The sequence below is a fragment of the Nelusetta ayraudi genome, unplaced genomic scaffold (assembly GCF_046127955.1).
Source record: "Nelusetta ayraudi isolate G7.1 ecotype Tasmania unplaced genomic scaffold, CSIRO-AGI_Nayr_v1 ptg000092l, whole genome shotgun sequence".
Taxonomy (NCBI): domain Eukaryota; kingdom Metazoa; phylum Chordata; class Actinopteri; order Tetraodontiformes; family Monacanthidae; genus Nelusetta; species Nelusetta ayraudi.
Genome location: NW_027466142.1, coordinates 2,427,824 through 2,451,834, shown reverse-complemented (window position 1 = coordinate 2,451,834; position 24,011 = coordinate 2,427,824). Strand labels below are relative to the sequence as shown.

The window sequence follows — 24,011 nt, the reverse complement described above, 5'->3', positions numbered from 1 at the left end:
CTGTTGGTAGATGAATTACAGGTACACCTCACTCAGAACGCGTCAACTCAATTTGGAAGGTTTTTTTGTTTTTTGTTTTTTCAAGAAGCAAAGCTGAGAAATTCCCACAGCTCGTCACAAAACGCCCAAATTGAGAACTTTTAAATTAGAATACATCCATCCATCCATCCATTCATCCGTCCATCCATCCATCCACCTATACTACTAACCCAGGGGTGGCCAAACTGTTTATAACTGGTGGGCCACAATGGGTTGTCAAATGTGACAACGGGGGCCAGAGCAGCAGCAGGTGAATGGGTTGTTCTTGGTGAGCCATCTCGTATGAGGAAAAAATATATCCTGGGATATATAGAAAACATGTTGCTTTACTGTCAACTGTCAAAATTGAATTGAAAACCAAAGCAAAGTTGTAACCAAATCAGTGTCTTTACAGCGCCACAATCCACAGTGGAGTGTTTTCTTTTTGCTTTCTCTGTGTCTTTATTGCACCTAATGCATCAAAATGCTCTGAACAAGGTGAAATAATAATAATAATAATAATAATAATAATAATAATAATAATAATAATAATAATAATAATAATAATAATAATAATAATAATAATAATAATAAAAAAGAACGGTGTGTATTTTAAAATGGAGGGTTTTTTGTATGAATGAGTGAAAATAAAATGAGAGGAGCTCGAAAAAGACTGTCAGCACTACTTTTAGTATAACCCCCACGCTTTCCTCGATTAATTGCTGTGGTGCGTCACGTGACCTCCAGATACAGTAACCGCCCCTTTGGGCTGATGGCGCGCTTTTTTTTTTACCCTGAGTAAACGAAATGAAAAACAGGCGGAGGATCCAGTAGTGGAGTCTCTCAACGTGATACGCAGCTAACCACTAGAAAAAGTCCCAAAATCCAAATGACTGTACAACCACAAAAAAAAATTGCAAAGATACGTATTAGGATGGCTTTTCTTTTTCTTTTTTTTTTTTTTAACACAACGTTCACTTTCAGAGTGAAAAAATGTGATTAAAAGGATGTTTTATTTTCCGATAGGTTTGAGAGTATCAGCCATTTTAGTTTTTTAGTAATTGATTTTTGTTTGCAGCACTTTTTTCACTTCATTGCTGAAACTTTATTTGTAGTTGTTGTCGTACATATGAACAAATACTCCACCGGATGAATCAATGTGCAGGGTGTGTGGATGTGGTGAAGGGGGGAGGAAGTGGGGAGGGGAAGGTGGAGGAGACAAGCAGAGGTTTGGTGCTGAAGGGAACCAGAGGGAGGAAGCTTCAAGTCCCAGTTCCTCTTCTAAATCTCTCGGAGCTTGAAGAACACTTCACACCCAGTCAGCAGCCAGCCAGCCAGCCAGCCAGCCACCATTCCCGGGGCTACTCCCCTAGAGACCCCGGACCAGCCGAGACACACGGTAAGAAGGCGGCTCGGCCACTGTGTTTCAGCGGTCTCGGAGCTTCCAGAGCGGGCGGAGGAAGAGGTGTCTGGCAGGGAGGGTAGCCCGGGTCCTGGGGCGTTAAGAGTTCGGAGAGATTTTTAATGACGGAGTGATAGAAGATGAAGGAGAACAACGAGGAGTCTGGCAGACAATGTGTATTAGAGAGTCTCGTCTTCCTCTGCTCTCAAGGAGCCTTCAAAGTAACAGGAAGAGTCACTTCTCTGTTCTTGTTTTATCGGCTGGAAACTTTCTTCTTCGAGAGTAGCCTCTTCTTCAACACGTCAGGATGGTTTTCAAACGTGTGAACTTTGGTTTCCTTGTTGGCTAGAGTTCACCGTTACAAACGCGACTCTGACGGCAGATGTTAAAAACAAAAAACGAAAAACTTTTTAAAAATTATTTATTGTTTTTTTTTTTTTTTTCCTGTTGCAACCGCGGTGCTTGTGATGATCAGAATCACCGCAAGGACCAGGCGAGGGCAAACTCCGGCCCGGAGCCCATATGCGGCCATTGTCATAAAAATAGCTGTATTTCATCCATTTTTTGTCACATTATAATGGCCCACCAGTCAAACAGTTTGCCCACCCCTGGCCTGGACAGTGTGTAGGTGACAGACTGGTGCAACATCACGTAGCAAGACGTCAGGAGAAGTCCGCTCACCGTTTACTGTCTGTGTGAGTGTCGTCAGCCGCTTGTCGAGCTAACAACCTGTCCACTTGAGGAAATGGTTTATGGTTTGTATATTGTTCTGCGTATTAACTACAGTATCGCCCCATTGTAATATTAATAATCACAAGAAAAACGCTCTGACTCGCAAATAGATAATTAAAATCAATCTGTCAATGATAAAGCATTTACAGTCTTGCCATATTACTATTCCTACTGCTGTAATAATAACAATAATAATAATACCAAGTAAAAAACTACTTATGATTTTATAGGCTATTGACTACCAATCTTTTTGAACAAATTGTTCAGCATTTTAACTTTGTTCCTTGGCTATAATTTATTGAACTCAAAACTGTGATCTCCATATTCTCGCGTCAGTGCAGCTATGTGAACACATGCTGGTGGTACTGGAGGATCAGTGGGAAGACCAAGTTTATCATATATACAGTATGTGTGTCTGCCATTCTTACTGCCTGACTGGCTGAGAGGCTTTACGAGTAGGGAATTATGAAACGCCAGAGGGTCAATCAAAATGTCAGGGTTGTATCAGGTAAGATGAGAGGAGTGGCTCTGTGGCCGAGAGGTCAGGTGAATAATTCAGAGGATGATTGTCTGCCTCTTTTGGTGCGTCACTCACAGACACATGCTACATTGTATCTTTGTATCATAAATCCATCTCACTTTTCCTTAATTGGAGCTTTCTAAATGTTAATCGTCATTGAGTTGAGGGGTCTCACGAGGACACAGGCTTACATTTCCGCTTTACAGACAAAAGCATGTTGTTAGTATTGATTTTTCTTTCTATGCTTGAGAGAAAGAATTACAATAAGACACGCTAGAGCAGTCATGCTGTGCAAGAGACACTTGGTTGAACCTTTTGAGGATGTGTGGCCTTTAAAATAAACACCACCGACGTCATGGAGCTGATGAATGTCGCCATCACCCAGTGCAGAGAGTACACAAAGAGCAAAATCATCAGCGCCCATCCAAGAAAATGTTTAATTCTTGGAGAGTTGGAATGTAATTACGCTTGAGTGGCTCCTGTAAGGAATTTGAAGAACATGGTTTTGCCAGACAAAATGCAATATGAAACAACAAACCAGATCACAAAAGTCTCACTAAAAACACAAAATTGTCACACAGTAGTTTTGATGAGTTACATCGTTACGTAGCACAGATGTGCAGCTGTTTCGAGCAAGCCTCCTTATTAACTAACTAATTAATTAACGTCATGCACTGACCAACCTTGTCTTGATATGCCGACAGACGGCCCTTGAATTTCTCTATTTTTACTCCCTCACCTTCACCCTCACTCTTACTCAGCCAACACACAAGTCCCACAGTGGACTTGCTCATTCACTCAGTCATTCCTTTGGAGGAAACGGCCAATAATGAGTAACCCATCCATGTGTTTACACAAAGTAGCTTATTGCAGCAGGTTCCTTTGCTTCAGTTGTGCATGTGAAGAGGCAGTGAGTCGAAATTTAGATTTTTTTTTCAGGACTTTCTGTGGTGAGTCTAAACAACAACAAGCCCTGACATGCAAGGTCCTTGTGTTTTAGTGACACAGAAAGGAATCAGCACAGTAACCCACTCCAACTGTCAGTGTGCACCCTGCAGCAGTGTTCATGGTTAACCAGTGGTGCTGGAGTGGAGGAGTGTCCTCGAGACCTAGATCAGGCTTGGGCAAACTACGGCCGAGGGGCCATGTGTGCCTCGTTAAGCTTTTTTAATCCGGCCCTCCAAACTTGAAGAAATTATATCAATAGTCTTTGAGTCATATAATGCTGTATTTCCTCCATGTTTCGAGTGTTTTCAGAGTCATTTCAATAAAGAGCGGTGGGGGCTTCAAAGACATTGATTTTGTTGCAACTTTGCTTTGGTTCATTTTCAATCGAAATGAAAGCAACATGTTTTCTATGTATCTCATGATATATTGTTTCCTGCTATGAGGTGGGTGACCGAGACACTCCATCCATCTGCTGCTGCTTCGGCCCCTCTGTCACATTTTAGAACCCACTGTGGCCCACCAGTCAAAAAGTTGGCCACCTCTGACTTAGATGGCTAATTATAATTGACAGTATCCATCAAAAAAAAAAAATGGAGTTGAATATTAAGAGATTTGGTTAGACAGAAAATCAATCTTCTTGCATCGGGTATTGGCAACTAATTGCACGACTTCTGTCTCAGTGAGCACAAATTCTGTGTGTAAACTGTACTTGAGCCGCTAATACCTAAAAGGCTAAAAATGTGATCATTGGAGTCGCGGTATTTAGTGGTGGCAGTATTTCTGAGAGTTTAAACAGCCCGAGAGGACTGTGGGGGCTATCAGCTATTATTAGCTCCAGTTGACTGATAAGACAAGTACCTGTTGAATGAGCCGCAACAAGAATTGCAGGCTGGTGGATTAGGGAATTTTGAAGACGCTGATAATCTTGATTTGAAAATAAATAGATAAATAAATAAAATCCGCATGGAACTTCTGAAAGATTTGATTGAATGTGTAATCAGTCTACATACGCAGATAGTCACAGTTCAAAATAAGGAGACGGCAAAACTAATGCTAAATGATGTGAGTGGGTAACTAAGTAAGTGGCAGCTATACTGTCTCATTCAGTCATTCACTTAGAATTCATGAGGAGTTTTACATGTTTGTTCTTAAGAACAATGTCCTTTTATAAATGAACACGGCCTGAGAAGCCTGCAGAGTTTACATTTATCTCTCATTGTATCATTCTCTGCTATTCACCACATTTTGTAACTAATTTAGCCACAAAATGCATCTACACACACACACACACACACAAACAAAGCTTTCTTCTTTTTGCTGCAAAGAAGTGGTCGGCCCTGAGAACAGAGCAGTGTTTGGTCGGGGAGGGAAACCAGAGATCACTAATCAGACAAGATGCTCATTCATCCTGTTTGACCTTTGACCCACTGAGACCAGTCACAGGTGACTGTGACACAAGGATCCCATTACACACCTTTGTTCGCAAGGGACGCCTCTAATGCCAGCGTTTGTCAGCTGTGTTTCGTAGTTCATAGTTTGAAGGGCCTCACACGGAGCCTTGTTTGTTTGTATTGTGTGTGTGTGTGTGTGTGTGTGTGTGTGTGTGTGTGTGTGTGTGCGTGTTGGGAGACGGGGGGATGCCGCACGTTTTACGCCACTGTGGGGTTTCATGAGTAAAGCTAGTAAAGCTGGTTTATGTTACACCGCCAGCCTGTTGTAATTAAACCTGCCCTGGACCTGCTGCTTTCTGCTGTAGCCTCAACATTAAATGTCACAGTTTGCGCCACAAAATCAATCAAGTAAATAACCTGTAGTGTTATTATTTATATATCATCGTGAAAATTTGTATCCACTATGTTGCGATGCTTCCATTGTTGTATATTACAATTAAGTTTTTAAGTTTTTATGAAAATTTCCACACTTCACTCTTATGCCTGATTACAATTTAATGATAATAATTCATATTAATAATAATCAATAATATTTTAATTCCGGCATAACTGCTTTTAAATCATATCAAGTTTTATATTTGTGTGCACAATGTGCGTCTAATAACAAGCAGTAATCACCAATTCATCTCATATCTATTCCTAAAATGAATCGTTCTATTTGCACAATGCCGTGGCGGGCCGTGCATTTCACACCTAGGCCTTCAGTCCTACCTGTATGAATGCACCTCACAATACCACCACCAATACACGACTCAGAAATAGACACTGAATCACACCTACGCATTAAATCACCTTCACATCAGCCAGTTGAGCAACAGTTGAGAGCGTTTAGAATCAATGAGCTCATGTTCACACTTAAGGGCGAGAGACTAAGGTGACAGATGCTGTTAAAACGTACAAATTAAAGGCCATTTTCAAGACATTAGTCCACAAAGTTTAGCAACCAAATCTCCGGGTTGAGTTCAGTCTATCAGGTTCTCAGGGCTTCCTATCGAATTACAGGATGCACACGTGTGAAGTTCAGTGTAAAGCAGCTAGCTTCGCAGATTCGAGATGTGCTTGGCTCAGATCGCAACTGACGGTGGTGCATTTACTTTTGATCCTGAAAGCCTCAGGCAGAGTTCATAAAACCTGCCAACACAAGCTGGCTGAAATATGATTGGATAAAAACTTAATTGTAATATACAACAATGGAAGCATCGCAACATAGTGGATACAATGACATAAACAGAACAGACTATGAAGAATGATTTTATTTACATATTCACAGCAAAGTACTTATCTGGGTATCTTCAGTGCAGCAGAGAAGGCCTCAATGGCCATGACGGCCAACCACTGGTACAATTAAAATAATGTGTTGTTTCTTTCCATAAATTTTGACCAGCAAGTGTCTGAACTCAAAATATTTCCTATTTATTTACAAAAATGACCAAGAAAAGCACGAAGCTTTCACACCGCAGGAACAAAAGAATTTATTTGCCTTAAAATAAACCATCTCTATTTTCAACGCAACAGTCTGATTGACACTGGATGCATGGACTCATTGACTTGAGTTCTGTGTTTTCAGCAGAAGTCAGGAAAGTTTCTGCTGCAGCCGAAAGTGAGATTTGGAAATGACCCTCAGACAAAGTTAAAGCCTTGTGAAATCTTCACGATGACCATGGTCCAATTCATGCCCTCAGCTGGAAAATAAACTAGCTGGGCTTAATTTAGTGGCGCTTGGGGATTGATGAATAGGCTGCTTGTTTACTTTGTGTTTTTTTTTATGGTGGGACTTTGTCAGAGTGGATGTTTGCTGGATGGTTACAAGCTTGTCATTGTGTGCGTCTGTGTATGTGTTTTCTCTCAAGGTCTTGCACAGACGCATGAAAACAATGATGCAGACAAAACACACTGTCTTGGCTTGTGTTATGGTAAAAGTGTGTGCGCGTGTGTATGTGTGTGTGTTTTCCATAGAACTGGCATTCCACTTAAAACACACACATTCCTCAACTCTCAGCACATGTGGTGGATATTTATAGCTGCGACTGTGACGTCACCCTGGCAACCGGCTGGGGGGGCGGGGCCTTGAAAACCACTGCTTCCTGTCTGGGAAGCCTCAACATGGAGCGAGCAATGCAAAAACACACGTTTGCTCTCAGACGCGAGCAGCTCTTTGCACTGAAGAGTTTGGATTCTTTTGAGCGGGGTTGGATTTTTTTGTGTTTGGCTTCTTGGTTTTGTGCTTGAAGTAACTTTCCCACGCATCCTTCACAGACTTGGTGAGTAACTTTCTGACCCTCTTCAGGGAGATTCCAGATTTTTTCCATTTCAGAAACAACTTGCAAGTTTTGTATATTTTTTTTATTTTAAAAATATTTTGTCTTCATTTAAACGAAAGATTTTCTTTCATCTGCAAACCTGTTCTATTTTATTCTTTTACTCTTTGAAAGTCAGTTGGGGGTGTTACTTACTTAAACTTACATATACTTACATACATGTATATATAAGTGTATACATGTATGCATGTATACATACATACATGTATACATACAAACATATAAGAACTTGTTTGGATAGTTCCTATATAGATGGACAGTTCTTGTATGAATGCATAGACATTCAGTTTCTTTATGGTTCCTGGATAGATGCGTAGCGTGCTTTTGTGTGCAACTTCCAATCCGATTGGATGGATGGATGGATGGATGGTTCTGGGACATTTTGCACAGAATCATTCTACTCCAAAAGGCAGCTTTGTTGTTTTTGTCCCCTGCTCTGCTGAACCGGCCAGCTTGAGTCAGTCAGTCAGCCTTGTGACGCCTTGCAGAGTCTCGTCATGCAGTTTCAACTTTGGGGGCCACTGATAAAGATCTGTGATTGCTGCTGTCTGCGTACGACTGCAGTCGACTGGGAGTGATTCACTGCGCCACTAAACTAATCGCCGCAAGCTCCTTGCGCCGGCCAGCCGGCCGGACGTGATTCTTGATGTTGAGCTGCGACGAAGCAGATAGAGCAGATAGCTAAAGTAGAGAGGAGCCGAGGAGCTGAGGAGCCTCCCTCTGAGTCACTCTGCCCTACAAGGAAAAAACACCCCTGATGTAAACGTCTAGTATTTACAGGACTTTCCTTGCTCATCTGTTCCCATTTCACTTGGTCTTGCGCTGAAAAAAGGGGTTGGTGCGACAAAACTGGACAAAACTTTCTTCCGTCTTTACTGCACCCTTTAATAATTTATTCAACCTGGTTGTTTGTTACGTTGTGGACACGGACACAGAGAGAAAGGGGTGGGGGGGTTACCTTGCGACACAAAGCAGCTCTGCCATTTCTATTTTTTCCCTCCTCCTCTCCATCCCTGGAACTTTCCCAGCCGGTGATAAAGAGTGGCTTCAAGGGAACCAGCTGTGCTGGCGTTTACTCTGCACTCACGGCGGGAAATGATTACCTCATAGAGTGGAGCGCCGTGTGGAAAATGCCCTCGCTCACTCATGGCAGCTGGCAGGGACTCAGGTCTTCTCATATTCATTTTCAATTGACATTAAAGCAAAGTGTTTTCTACAAATCCCATGATATATTTTTTCCTCCTATGAGGTGGCGCACCAAAACACTCCATCCATCTGCTGCTGCTCCAGCTCCTCTCCCTCACATTGAAGAACCCATTGTGGCCCACCAGTAAAAATGTTGGCCTGGCCCTGAACTAGACACACCATTTTAACAATAGTGAACGTACCGAGGCTTTTGTGTGTGAGAAGTAATTTCATTTAATTTCATTGTTTGGCTCCTTCTTGTTGTTTTTTCTCAGAGTATGATGGGTCAGTAGCAGGAGGAGGAGGAGGAGGAGGAGCAAGATGTCGTTCTTTGGCATGGACTGTGAGAGGAGTAAAGAGAGAGGTGAGTGGGTTTCTTGAAACGCAACCCTTACTGTTTTGGAAGTATGAAAGTAGAAAAACCTGGTTCGTTGTTGTGTATTTTATTTACTTTCCATGTGGTCCAATCAGATATACGTTTATTTTCATCAGATGGTGCCTTTGTTTCCTGTTTTTTTTGTTTTTGTTTTTTTTTATCTGCAGCGTGATATCCGCCTGCAGATAAAACTGTCCACAGTTAAGAAATACTTCAAACCATATGCTGACTATTTTATTTTTTTGTCAAATCTAGCCAGTGTAATATTCTTTCTGTCTTTAACTGATTAATTTTCAGAAGTGGAAAGAAAACTCAGAGCCAACAACCGCGAGTACAACCTGTCCTTTAAATATGCTGTAAGTATGAAGATGCATCTTTATGTGTCCAGTCCTCCAATCACAGAAGCTTGACATGCTGTTAAAAGAGAAAAGCTGTTGTATTTAGCGTATCTCCCTGGTTATATTTTTGGTGTGCAGAATTTAAAGGGATCCCATCAGATGAAATTGATTAAATATTTGTGTATGCATGTTTTAATACGCCATCACGTCCCTACTGAACACAGACCTCCTGGGGGTTTCGGTCAAAAGGTTAACAATTCGCATATTTAGCTAAGATTCACAGTGCCTGATTTTGGTTTGGCATTCATAACTTCTCTCATATCTTTTCTCTCATTTATTTTCTCTCAGACGAACGCCATCAAGACCTCCAAGTACAACTTCTTCACCTTCCTACCTCTCAACCTGTTTGAGCAGTTTCAGAGGATCGCCAACGCTTACTTCCTGTTTCTGCTGGTGCTCCAGGTAAGAAAGACGAACGAAGCAAAAAAAAAATCCCTGTTTGGGAGAGCAAAGTGTTGCACAACGGTGATCCTCACAGAGGGCTGAACCTGCCGAGCTGCCGTCTTACCAAAGAGGATGCAAATGAATGAAATACAGCGAGATTTAGGTGGTGTCACATCCAGCACAGGAAGTTGCCTCATCAACTGCTAACAGTCTATAACCGTCTAACAGTAACGTTGCTAAATAAAGGGCAGTAACCAGAGAAACAGCAGCACTGTAATCTAATGAGCAGGAGGAAGCTGCTTTATATCAATCTCAGTGGTTGATACGAAACATGGAAATGATAAAGTCTTCCCGGAAGGAGAAGCCACATATTTTCCCCCTCGTTGTGTTGTCACAAGATACAGATTGCCCTGCATAAGATGGAGACATTTCAAAATAAAATGGATCTGTGTACCATAAATTATTGTGTCCATTTTCTTTACACTGTGTGTGTGTTTGTGTGTGTCCGTGTGTGTGTGTGTGTCCTCAGGTGATTCCGCAGATCTCCTCCCTGTCCTGGTTCACCACTGTTGTCCCGCTGATTCTGGTGCTGACAGTCACCGCTGCCAAGGATGCCAGCGACGACATTGTAAGTGCATCCGGTCGACCCATCTGCATGTGTTGATTTGTTTGTTTTTATTAATCAATTATTTAAAATGGTGAACGAAAGAAGAAAGATGAAAATAACATCAACAGAAAAAGTGTGACTTCAGCCATGGCCAAAGTCTTTCATTTTATTATCAATAACCATCAAAATTGCCCTTATAACACTAGTGGAAGAAGAAGATTTGTTCTCATCTTCTTATAATTTCATACTAGGAAAAACCATTCAAATGAGCTTGTTGGGCACAGCCTCAAGTTGTGCTCAGCTGCTGTTTGCTTTGTCTCATGTTGCTAATAATGGACATTGGCTCTCCAAATGTGCGGAAAGAGAGAAAAAAAACACAGGTCTATGACGAGAAATTGGCCCCAAATTTGTACAGACACAGTGTCACCAGCCAGATATCAGTAAATGGCATATGACACTTGTTAGGAAACTCCCCCCCGCCCTCCAACCCTCAGACAAAAAAAATTCTCACTCTTACCAGATTGGGAAGTGCTTCTGTGTTTGTAATGTCTGTACCGCTTTTCTTTCATCGCCTCTCCGGAACCAAAATAATCAGAACAAAGACAGGAAGAATACTTTTCAATTCAGCTGTCGAGGTTAATCAACGTGCGTGTGTGTGTGTGTGTGCGTGTGTGTGTGTGTGTGTGTGTGTGTGTGTGTGTGTGTGTGTGTGTGTGTTCATCAAGCAAATTGATGGGTGGTTAAAGATTAGCTCCAGGGGAGAAACGGGGCTGCTTGGTTGGTTGTTCTGCCAGACTTTGCAGTCTGTTGACACGGTGATGTAACCGTGTTGGAGCTACTGACCTGGGCAGGTATGAAGCTGCAGTGGCCTGACCGCCAGTGCAAGGCTGAGGTGACCGCCTTGCACCACAACTGCTGAAATAAACTGTCGGTTGCACTCACATCCTCTGGTCCATTGTAACAAGGCTCTGACACAACTAACATAACCATATTTTTCATAAAAGATGAAAAATATTTAAAATGTGTCCAATAAAAAGTGAAAATATACAACTGTAAGGTCCTATATCCATAATGTATTTTTAAATTTTCAGAATAGAACTCATGTATAATAATGATAATAAAACCACTCACTTTAATCCACTCAATTTATTTTTGCTAGACATGCAACTCTGGCTTGTGGTCAATAAGATGCACCAAAGTAACTTGTGCTGTGTGAAGTTGCACTGCCTCAAAAACCTTTTCACTACAAAACGTGAAGTAAAACAATAACCAACAGTTAGTGCTTGAAGTATTTCTTGCTTGAAACTGACGGGTAAAAAAAACACAGGCCCACTGCCCTGTGTGTGTGTATGTTGTGGCTGTTGTAACTCAGTTAGGGACAAAAAAATTGTAATTTAATTACTTCACAGAGAAAACTGAGGAAGGAGGAAGGAAAAGCTGAAAACAGGGTTTAACCATTAATAGGGACTTTTTCTGGAGCTAATCAGTGACGTGTTTAAACTCAGTTTGTATGAACACTGGTGACTCATATCCAGTTTCATTGTCAATGTTCTCTTTTTCAGAACCGTCACAGGAGCGACAACCAAGTCAACAACCGCAAGGTTGAAGTTCTCATCGACAGAAAGTGAGTTTGCTTACTCAAGCGCAGCCCCACGTGTACACATATCCACTTTTAGCTTCCCTAAAAATGTTAACTTCCCTAAAGAACGATGTCCCTCAGGGAAGCGTCATCGGTGCACTTTGATTTCGTTACGACGCAGCCCTTCGAGAAAAAAAAACAACAACTGAGAGTCCTGTCATACTTTGGCACATATTTATAATATGTGAGGCATCAGTTTCCAAAACAAGGCCTTCATACCTTCCTGCAGCTGCTTCCTACACTGGTGATTAGTGTATTCACTCAATGGGGTCCAGATATAAGAATACACAACAGAGATTTCCAGAAACATGCTCGTCTATAAATAAGGAGTGGAACGTTTGAGCCACATCAACATTAGTTTAACACCATGCCAAATTATTTGTGTTGTGTATATTCAGGAAAGTTGTGTGTGTGTATATATATATACTGTATATATGTATGTAATATTTGTTAACATTATGTGCACACACACTGGTAAACACAGTCTAATCAGCTATTCACAAGCCTGTTTCCTGTTTGCAGACTGCGCAGTGAGAAATGGATGGATGTCCAGGTGGGAGACATCATCAAGCTGGAAAACAACCAGTTTGTCACTGTGAGTAAAACTGCCCACAAATTTTTCTTCATCACATTTTCTTTCCTGCTTTCATAGCATCATTCTGTCTGCTCACACTCTCCTGCCATGCTTTCCTTCATTGTTTTCTGTTTCCAACTGACTTCACTGCCTCATGTAAGAGGCAACAGATTTTTATAATTGGACAAAACCCCTGTGTGTTCTTCAGGCGGACCTCCTGCTGCTCTCCAGCAGTGAACCTCTCAACCTGGTGTACATCGAGACGGCAGAACTCGACGGGTTGGTGTCCTATTATTATTCTCAGGAAATTTCCACTCACTGTTAGCGGCTCAGCTTCTGTGCTCTCCACCACTCACTGTCATTTGTTTTTCTTTGTACTGTTTCACCTTTCACTGTCTGTCTTTTTGAAAAAATGTTTCCTCACACCCTTATCATGCTTTCCCACCTCACCCCTTTCTTCATTCCTTTGCCCTCCTCTTGTCCTCTTGTTTACTTCAGTGAGACCAACCTAAAGGTGAGACAGTCTCTGACCGTCACAGGAGAACTTGGAGATAACATTGAAAAACTGGCTGACTTTGACGGTAAAATCTCTGTTTAATTCTGCTATGTTCAGACAGGCCACACACACACACACACACACACACACACATGCACTTGTCCTCCTACACAATAATCAGGAGCCGTATTGTGTTCAGTTTCCTGCACACAGAAGCAAAACAGCAGCAGTGAGGAAAAGTACACAGGCCAATGACGCATTATCAGTCACTGTGTATTCAAAATGAAAACTTTTTTTAACTTAAACATCAAGGATTTACTATTTTTTATACATTTTAACTATTTGTGTTGAAAATATGAATTTCTCCCCCTTGGTATTTGTTAAAAAAACAGCAACCATCTTGTCCCTTCAGGCGAGGTCTGCTGTGAATCCCCCAACAACCGCCTGGATCGCTTCAAGGGCACGCTGTTGTTCGGTGGTCAGAAATACTCGCTGGACAACGAGAAGATCCTGCTGCGGGGCTGCACGCTGAGGAACACTCACTGGTGCTTCGGACTGGTGCTGTTTGCAGGTGAAAACAGCACGGCGGGGACTTGAAAAAAATTCAACTAAAACACATTTATTTTTCTGGTTTCACATTGGCTGTTTGAGAACTCTTCTCATGCTTTTGCACAGGTCAGGACACAAAGCTGATGCAGAACTGCGGCAAGAGTACGTTCAAGAGGACCAGTGTCGACCGCCTGATGAACGTCCTGGTTGTTTGCGTGAGTCCCTTTTTTCAAATTCTCTTTGTTTGATGGAAAGTTCTCCTGAATAAAACAGATGATGAACCCTTGAAAGGAGCTCCATGAGATGTTCAGCTCTGACACTATGAGCTCAGACATTAGAAGCACATCATCTGAAGAATGGTTAAACATGTGGAAGACGCATCACTCATCCTGGAGTTTGCAGATCTGGAGGGAGTTCTTATGAAAAAATCTGACGTGTGTTTTATTTCACCCAAAGTCAAAATTAAACAGTTTACAAAGATGTGCCTCGTTGGAGAGGCTGTGGAGTAATGAATGTGGCTCACTCACCGACAAAATAAAGGACTTGAACTAAGTTAAAAGGTCCATGATTGGATTACTGTGAAAGAGATTCCCATTTGTTTGTGGTTTGGTCATTTTTATTTCCTTTTCCTTTCTTGTTTTTCTTTTCTTTTCTTCTGTCGTTCAAATGTTATTATTACATAATGAAAAGTTCTCAATAAGAAACAAGTAAAAAAAGAAATACATTATCTGCATTTGTTTTAACACAACACTTTTTTTTCTCTTGAATTGTTCTTGTGTGCAGATCTTTGGCTTCCTAGTGGTCATGTGCTCCATCCTGGCAATAGGAAACTACTTTTGGGAGATCAACACAGGCTCAAAGTTCACCAGCTTCCTGCCACGGTCAGACGGAAACGACGCAGCCTTCTCCGCCTTCCTCACGTTCTGGTCCTACGTCATCATCCTCAACACTTTGGTGCCCATCTCTCTCTATGTCAGGTAACATTAGCGGGGTGGGAAACTGCAAAAGAAAGGAAAAACGGGGATTGATTGGAAAAATAAAAAAATCAATCTCTCTGCAGTGTGGAGATCATCCGGCTGGGGAACAGCTTCTACATTGAATGGGACAAGAAGATGTACTACGCACACAACAACACGCCCGCCGAGGCTCGAACAACGACGCTGAATGAGGAGCTCGGCCAAATCAAGTACGTCTTCAGCGACAAGACGGGGACCCTCACCCAGAACATCATGACCTTCAACAAGTGCTCCATCAACAGCAAATCATACGGTAACATTTAAGATTCAGGCCTGCAGGTTCTTCTCTTTCAGGAAGTGGCTGGTCAACAATACTTGCATGGCTATCAAATGTAGTTCCAGGGTTGTCGTTTTTAAATTATTTTTTTACCTTAAATCTGTGATTTGTTTTACTGAGAAATATTCAGCACTGGAAAACTTAATGTTTATTTCTTTTCAGGGGATGTATACGACTATATGGGCCAAAGGCTTGACATTAATGAGGTAGGGAGGTTTTGCATTATTTAAATTCATTTCATAAGCTTTAAGTGACTCCATCACTGTGTGTTAGGGGTGGAGCGAGGTCTGGACTCAGGCGCGGACACAAGGCTTAGGAGGTAGCAAAAAAGGCGTCTTTATTTGCCAACAATCTTGCAGGACTGACAAAACTAAACGAAAACAAAAACGCTGGATCCTCCAGGAACACGGACACAGGAAAACGATAACAAAATCACTACCAACGGTAGGACGCTGCAAACAGGCAGGGAACAAAAAAAATCGCTAGGCAGATACTAGAGTGGGAACAAAGGCGGCAAAGGTACTTGGAAGGGGCGCGAAACTACACGGCAACGAGGCGTTCTGACACGGAGGAGGAGGACTGCCGGACCTATATGCTGCTGCTGCTGCTGCTGCTGCTGATTAGGATTTCCTGCAGCTGGTCCTAATCAGCAGAACCTGCCTCAGCTGCACCGTGCCAGCCCTGGGGAAAAAAGGGAACGACTCAAGGCAGGAAGTAGGGCAAAGAAACACAAAATAAAGGCACAATCGGGAAATATAACAACTGTGTTTGTGAAGTCTAGTGAGTTATCCAGGACTAACCACTGGCCTCTCAGCACCCTTCCTGTTAGTTTCCTTTTAAAAAAATGCGTCTGAATGTAGTTTCACAGCTGGAACACAGGGCCCAACTGATTTCTGCATAAAGGCATAAATGAAGATTTCATTTTCCTCTCAGTTGCAGAAGAAGAATAGGCCTTGTCAGTTCAGCAAGTTTTAAAGCTCTCCTCCGCCAACAGCGCACAGAGAAAGTGGACTTCTCCTTCAACTCTCTGGCCGACCCACGCTTCACGTTCCACGACCACTCCCTGGTGGAGGCGGTGAAGCTGGGGAACCCTGAGGTCCATGCCTTCTTCAGGCTGCTGGCCCTCTGCCACACCGTCATGGCCGAGGAGAAGAAAGAAGGTGAGGAGGAGGTTGCTTCATCAAATATCACAGTTCAGGCTGTGAACTGGTAGCTTTGCTTTGACTGTGAGACTTTAGTCATGGTCTCTTCTTTAATCAGAACTTAAAGATGGCTTCTGAAAGGTGTTTTCTCTTTCAGGAGAGATTTTCTACCAAGCCCAGTCCCCAGACGAAGGAGCGCTGGTGACGGCGGCAAGGAACTTTGGATTCGTCTTTCTCTCACGTACGCCGGAAACCATCTCCATTGTGGAGATGGGGAAGCAGCGCACCTATGAGCTGCTGGCCATCCTGGACTTTAACAACGTCCGCAAGAGGATGTCGGTCATTGGTATGATACCACAGCCTACAACACATTGGGTTTGGTGCCGCTGAAATAGCTCACTCATTTGTTGTTGTTGTTGTTGTTCATGCTATTGCGTGTCTGTCTGTTTGCAGTTCGCAGTCCCGAGGGGAAGCTGTCTCTCTACTGTAAAGGGGCAGACACCATCATCTATGAGAGGCTGCATCAGTCCTGCAGCAAAGTGATGGACGTCACCACTGATCACCTGAATGTCCGTCAAATTTCTTTACGACCATTTATCATTGACAACCTTTACTTGTTGTTTTTTGCTGAACTGCTCTTTGCTTGTGTTTATGTCTCCGTGCAGGAGTTTGCAGGCGAAGGACTTCGCACCCTGGCTCTGGCCTTCAAGGATCTGGATGAGGAATATTTCGCCCAGTGGCAACAGCGCCACCACACTGCAAGCACGGAGCTGGAAGACCGAGAGATTAAACTGGATGAGTTGTATGAAGAGATAGAGAAGGATCTGCTGGTAGGGACAGACAAACAAAACAGAAAAAATGAATAATTTTAGTTCGTTACACGGGATGTAATGTGTGTGTGTGTGTGTGTGTGTGTGTGTGTGTGTGTGTGTGTGTGTGCAGCTGCTCGGAGCCACAGCCATAGAGGACAAGCTACAGGACGGGGTTCCTCAGACTATTGAGCAGCTGGCCAAAGCCGACATCAAAATCTGGGTTCTGACTGGTGACAAGCAAGGTACTGTACGCCACTTCAGACACGATGCTATTGATCACGGTGAAATTTTATATTTGCACTAATGTCACATTTGTGGTTTGTTTGTTGCAGAAACGGCAGAAAATATTGGCTACTCGTGCAACTTACTGCGGGAGGAGATGAACGAGGTCTTTATTGTCTCCGGAAACTCTCTGGGGGAGGTTCAACAGGAGCTGAGGTCAGAGGAGGTCTCATTGGGAAAGTTTCTTTTTAAATGAATATTAAGAAGGTTGTGGAGTCAATTCCCAGGGTCTCCTGGGGCCTTCTTGGGTGGAGTCCATGCATGTGAGGTGAATTGGGAACTTTAAACTGTACGTAGGTGTGTGTGTGAGTGTGAATGGTTGTTTGCCTCAGTGGCGCTAATAAAGTGGCCACTGGTCGAGGATGTCACCCTGCCTTCACCCTATAACAGCTGGGAGAGGCTCCAGCAGACCCCCAAGACCTTGAGAGCAGGAAGAATCAGGCATTGAGAATGGATGGATAGATGGATGGATGGATGGATCAGGATGGATCAGCAAGTGACTTGTTTAATGGTCTGATTATGAATTTTGCATATATATGTTTTCCATGGTACAGCAACGTGAGGACTTCGATGAAAGCCAACGTGGACGACTCGGTGTTTGGGCCAGAGAAGAGCGCTGATGAGGAGGCGGACGGAGAATACGGCCTGGTCATCAACGGACACAGCCTGGTACACCATCATCTCAAATGATTGGCTTCCCCACCAAGCGTTTTTTTTAATGAGTTTCCATGAGTGCTGATAGTGTAACAGCAGCCCTGTTCTGCCCTCCACTGCCAACATCTGCGTCTGTCACCACCAGAGAGCGAGAGAGAGAAAAGTGTCTGAGCTGCTCTGCTGGTTGCGTGTTCCCACCAGGCGTATGCACTTGACGGCAGCGTGGAGGAGGAGTTCCTCAAGACGGCCTGCATGTGCAAGGCAGTGATCTGCTGCAGGGTCACACCGCTGCAGAAGGCTCAGGTGGTGGAGCTGGTCAAGAAGTACAAGAAGGCGATCACGCTGGCCATCGGGGACGGCGCCAACGACGTGAGCATGATCAAAGGTGCGAACATTCTGTCCAATAGGACGGTTGGAACGTTGGGGCACTCAGGCAAATCCAAAAACACCCTCTTCCTCTTCCTGTCTTTGTGCGCCCAGCGGCTCATATCGGCGTGGGCATCTCCGGCCAGGAGGGCATGCAGGCCGTCCTGTCCAGCGACTACTCCTTTGCCCAGTTCCGCTTCCTGCAGCGCCTCCTGCTGGTGCACGGCCGCTGGTCCTACCTGCGCATGTGCAAGTTTCTGCGCTACTTCTTCTACAAGAACTTCACCTTCACCTTTGTCCACTTCTGGTACGCCTTCTTTTGCGGCTTCTCAGCACAGGTGAGAGAGCAGCAAGAAGCCAGGCGGACGAGCTGCCATTTTTTTAATCAAAGAAACTGCTGTTCAACTGTCCACTGGATGTTGCAATAGCGTTTTCTGCTTAGGTGGAACACACACCAAGGATTTTCCTATTTTTGTTTTTCAGACCGTGTACGACGAGTGGTTCATCACGCTCTACAATCTGATGTACACAGCACTTCCTGTGCTCGGATTAAGCCTGTTTGATCAGGTGACTGGTTAGCCTAGGTGCCTGTACTCAAGTGGAAATGCAATTCCATAATGTCATTCAACCTTTATTATCATCTTTTTGATAACTTTAACAACTGTGAAATCAGCCAAGGGAAACAGATGGTGCATATTTAATGTGCAATATTTCCACATTTAAACATCAAATAAACACGAAATAAGTCTTATTTAGCAGACGTGCTTACAGTTTAAACACAACAATATTATCTTTTTAGTTCTACTCATTTCGCAGTCCAAAGAGCCACTTTTGCATAACTGTCAATGTCTCCCCCTGCTGGCCAGGATGTCAATGACGTGTGGAGTTTCCAGCACCCACAGCTCTACATCCCCGGCCAACTCAACCTGTACTTCAGCAAGAAAGCCTTCTTCAAGTGCGCCCTCCACAGCGGCTACTGCTCACTGGTGCTCTTCTTCGTTCCTTACGCCGCCCTGTACGACACAGTGAGGGATGATGGGAAGGATGTTGCCGACTACCAGTCCTTCGCCCTCCTCACGCAGACCTGCCTCCTCTTCACCGTCAGCATCCAGGTAGTGTAAACTTTCCCTCTTCTGCACCGGCCAGTCTCTGGACTTTGTCTGGATTTGAGCAAAGTTAAGGTGTGTGTTGTTTTTTTGTGTTTATGGCTTCAGCTGGGGTTGGAGATGTCGTACTGGACGGCGATAAACACCCTCTTCCTGCTGGGAAGTCTGGCCATGTACTTTGCCGTCACCTTCACCATGTACAGCAACGGCATGTTCCTCTCGCTGCCGTCAGCCTTCTCTTTCGTAGGTGAGATGCTGATCAGGGTCCCACACTCAATATCACTCTGCGTGTTTGTTTATCTTAGTTTTAAAGAAAAAACAAGTTTAAGATACCTGCACAAGCAAAGTATCTGGTCTGTTGAGAAACAACAAGATTAGATTATTTCTGGAAATTAGATAGAAGTGTTTTTGGTATCGAAGGATCATTTCATTTTTTTTTTTATGAAAAGGACAGACGTAGGAATAATCTGATTATAAATCAGTCAGTCAGACCACCTGGTGCTATAAAGGGATATTTCACCCACTCACCACTACACTGATGTGTTGACATTTTTTGTTATATAACCCTTCTGGAGTTTCACAGAGGAAATCAATCCAGCCTCGGCCAAAACCTCTTGGCCAGGAGCCGCCTTCACAGGAGAGCTCGACACACGGCCCTGGACAAGTAGCCAGTTCACCACAGGGCCAACACGTAGAAACAACCATATGCACTCACACCTGTGGACAATTTAGATGGCACTGCCAAATGTCAGCTCCATCAGCAGGGTGCCGAGGAGGGTAGATGGTTGGAATTTCACCTTTGAAATGAGTGAGTCTATAACTTTAGTTCAGGTTTGGGCAAACTTTAAGGCTGGCGGGTTGCAATTGGTTGTAAACGTTGACAGAGGGGGCCGGAGCAGCAGCAGAAAAAAATAAATCATGGGGTATGTAGAAAACATGTTGCTCTAATGTCAGTTGGAAATGAACCAAAGCAACCAAATCAGTGCCTTTGAAGCCCCACGGTGTTTAGCTCTTTATTGAAATCACTCTTAAATCCCTGAAAAAATGATGAAACAGTTATACAGCTATTTTATGACTTACTTACTATTCTTAGAATTTCTTCAGGTTTTTTTGGGCCGGATTAAAAAGCTTAACGGGCCGCATATGGCCCCCGGGCCGTAGTTTTTCACATACCAGCTTCAGACACAAAACCTTTTCTGCCCTGTGTTGTTGGTCCAGGAGCAGCGCGGAACTCTCTGAGCCAACCCTGCGTCTGGCTGACCATCCTGCTCACCGCCGCCCTGTGTGTTCTCCCCGTGGTCACCTACCGCTTCCTGTTGATCCAGCTGTGTCCCACCATCAACGACAAGGTACACACCAAACACTCCGTTTGCCGAGTCTTCCGCTTGGCCACGCAACGCTCAAACCTCTTCTCTTCTCTCGTGCACCAACAGGTGATGTTCAAGGTGAGACAGGCCAAGGCCACGCCTCCGCCGCCGCCACGACGCACGCGCATACGCCGCACCAGCTCCCGCCGCTCGGGCTACGCCTTCTCCCACGCCCAGGGCTACGGAGACCTAGTGACGTCGGGACGCTTCCTGCGCCGTCCTGCAGTGTCCAGCAGGACTTCGGCTCTGCAGCACGTGGCTCGCGCCACCACGGGCTTCAGTCCCATAGGCCGCTCGGCCGGGTACAGCCCCACGGGGCGGCCCCAGACTGCCAAGGCTGCCGACGTGGAGGTCACGTCGCTGCAGATGTACAGGACCTTCTCAGACACAGCGCACTGACAGTGAGACGGTGGATTCCTCAGTCAGACCTCAACAGGTGCCTTCATAAGAAACTATTTTTAAGAGGAAAGTTCCCATTTCAAAGACTGCGATGAGACTGGATAGAAGCAATTTGAGCTTTTGTTTATGCCTTCTTTTCTGTTTTGAAAAGGAATTACATACCACACCTCTCAGACTGTTACCACTGTCTTCATACATCATCAGTGTAAAATGGGTCAACATGGGAGAAGCTGACGGAGGAAATGTTTCTAGGTTTGTGGAGAAACAGAATCATGAAGCAGAAGATTAAGGTTACGTTCACACAGTGGGCCCAGTCAGCCCTAATCTGATTATCATCCACTCTTCCCCTCCGTGTGACCCAGATCTGATTGTTTCTGGTGTCATCTGATTGGTAAGTGGCAGTGTGAACAGCCTGAATCACATGGAATCTGTTCCTTTTCAACCAGATTTGTGTCACGTTCTGAAACAGATACAAATTATATCATTAAATCGTTTTGTTTTTTTCCAATATGTCCTCAGTCTGAACAGGCATCCAACCCAAATTGGAATTTAAAGTGACTTCAATGCGCTAGATTGATAAATTCTGAATCGCAAATCAAAACAAACTGAATGGGGAACAGTTGCTCTCACCATCCTGACATTTTGAATGCAGCCTGTACTCCTGAAAGCATTCACATTGCGACTCTGTCACCTGTGCACTGAGGTGGAAGCCTTGGTTTCACAGCGAGCCCCGAGTGTGACACGCATTCTCCTCCCCTTCACTCTTCTCCATGTCCACGTTCTGCTGCTGCTCCGTTGCACAAAAAACCCTAAAAGGAAATGGGGGACTCTCACGTCTGTTGCTCAACGTGTCATCATCACATGCTGGATGCGACATGCTGCTCTGTGCACGCAGGTCCCGACGCAGCTGTGGTCAGTTCACAGTGCTGGAGACAGATTTTAAAAATGCAGCGTCAACAGTGACATGTTAAAATGAATAAAGCTCTGAATCGAGTGCTAATACTTTAGGTGTGAGCAGAGAGAGTCAGGTGTCACTGTGTTTACAGCCCAGATTTTTTTTCATCTGGCGGTCCACATGAGGGCTAAAGTGCGTGTTGGGAATATTCCCAGTATGCACTGGGCATAGGAACCTCACTTTGAGGGAAACATTTGTCACAATCCCACAAGTGAAGAGAGGCTCCATTGGCCTTTGTTCTGACCACTCTATTTATTAACTATTCATAAATACATTAGGCTGAACTGATAAACAATTTATAAGCAATGCCTTATTACAAACTAGTACAAGATCCCACCCATTGCTGCTTAATATGAGTATTAGACATCTGAAATGTGCCTGAATGTGTTTGTTTTTTTTAAACTTGGGATTACATTTGAACCATTTCTTTTGAATTTGAAACAAATTTTTTTTTTGTTTGTTTCATATTGCTTTGCACAAAATTCTGTTTTTGCTCCAGCAAAGCGTTGATTTGTACAAAACATCCGCTTGGCACAAAGAAGATAAAAATTATCAAGTTGGATTTTTTTTAATTTCTTTTCAAATAAGGGCAAAGGGCTACATGTGTCTGTATTTTAAGGAAGATCAGATTGAGTTTTTTTGTTACAGTAGTACATTATGAGAGATGTCCATTACCAGTTTGTAGGATTGCCATCATGAGCACTATAGGACTGACTCTTTGAAAGTGCAATTGCTTTGCTTTTTATATCAAAATCAGTGCTCATTATTAGCGAATGAAAACACAGCAGTCATTTTTTTTTTTTTCGTAACTTTATCCAACTAGATTTTAAAGAAAAATGTATTAACTATTCCAGTTTAAGCCATTACAGCCATGGAAATGTAACATATTGGGGCCTTTAAAGCATGTTGTAGCTCCAAATTGTTTTATAATTACACTATTTGATTACAATGAAGTGTCACTTTGTATACATACATATATATCATGGTATCCATGAAGGTGCAACCTGTTTTATACATTTCTTAATGATGTCATTGAATTGTTTGAAAGTTAAATGTTTTGTTTGGACAGTGCTGATGAACCAAAGATTCATTTGGTTGAGATAAATTTGCACTATATGCAGTAAAGTTTGATTCTCGTTTTTGTTTCTGAATTGAAGATTGTATGATGGAAGGGAAAATGACTATGGTGTGTGTGTCTGTGTTTCTGTGTGCTTTTTTAAAATTTTGTTTTGGCCAATTATAAATTAGTCATCAGCATTTTTCTTGTTCTGTTTTTTGTATTTGTTGTCTTCACAACATGTTTCGGTGACCTGTTTCCTTCTAGGTTATTTGACACCATGGCTATTTACTAATACGTTTTTTGATTTCTTTGGTAGCCGTACTGAAATACATGGCAACTTATCATGACTGGTTGATTTGTTTTGTTTTGAGGTTGTTTTGTTTTTTTGTTTGTTTTTTTGCCTTAAGACAACAAAGAAATAACACATCTTGTTTACCTGTTTTTGAAACGTGAGAAATTAAAAGTATAATTTTGTGTCCCCTCTTTTCCTGATGACTTATGATTACATTTCATTTTATTTTATTTTATAACAGTCTTAGCGTTGTAAAAGGATGTCTCTTTTCCGCAGCTGGTGAACTTGCAGAGCCTCGGATCACCAGCAGGTGCTGCAGCAACTCAAAGTACCAACCCTAACAATTTCCCTAATAATTTCCCTCTGTGACGTGAGTGAAGAATGTCGTTGTGTTAAAACAGTCGATTGTTATGGCTGATGGTACATACGCTGTTTAGTGTTGACAACCCCAGGGCAGCAAGCCAAGCATGGTGTAATAAAACCTGATTTATGAGGCTGCTGTGCCCTGTTTATCATGCAAACAGTCTGTTGTGTGGAGTGAGATTATGTTATGGCTGGTAATGAGCATCATCATCATCATCAATGCTGGGGAAGCCTGAATATACACCCGGGGGATCCGTTTGTATTTGTTTAGATGTATAAGCAAAGGTGGGAGAGCATTAGCTGTTGTCGGTGCTGCAGTGAAT

General features: G+C 43.3%; 1 protein-coding gene across 2 annotated transcripts; it reads left to right on the top strand.

Moving 5' to 3' along the window:
• Positions 1–1,243: 1,243 nt before the first annotated feature.
• LOC142902084 (phospholipid-transporting ATPase ID-like) lies at positions 1,244–23,507 on the top strand. 2 transcript variants are annotated; one of them, XM_076046902.1, is made up of 28 exons: positions 1,244–1,417; positions 8,850–8,938; positions 9,248–9,306; positions 9,637–9,750; positions 10,262–10,360; positions 11,902–11,963; positions 12,501–12,573; positions 12,761–12,831; positions 13,051–13,133; positions 13,461–13,619; positions 13,724–13,812; positions 14,381–14,574; positions 14,658–14,866; positions 15,053–15,096; positions 15,885–16,050; positions 16,190–16,378; positions 16,486–16,601; positions 16,698–16,862; positions 16,975–17,086; positions 17,177–17,282; positions 17,681–17,795; positions 17,982–18,165; positions 18,261–18,484; positions 18,630–18,713; positions 19,013–19,258; positions 19,361–19,499; positions 20,471–20,601; positions 20,686–23,507. In XM_076046902.1, the coding sequence occupies exons 2-28, from the start codon at positions 8,896–8,898 to the stop codon at positions 21,016–21,018; spliced, it is 3,609 nt and encodes a 1,202-aa protein (XP_075903017.1). In that variant the 5' UTR covers positions 1,244–1,417; positions 8,850–8,895; the 3' UTR covers positions 21,019–23,507. The 2 variants fall into 2 exon arrangements, with proteins under 2 accessions (XP_075903017.1, XP_075903018.1); XM_076046903.1 differs by lacking the exon at positions 1,244–1,417 and adding an exon at positions 7,177–7,332.
• Positions 23,508–24,011: the final 504 nt, after the last annotated feature.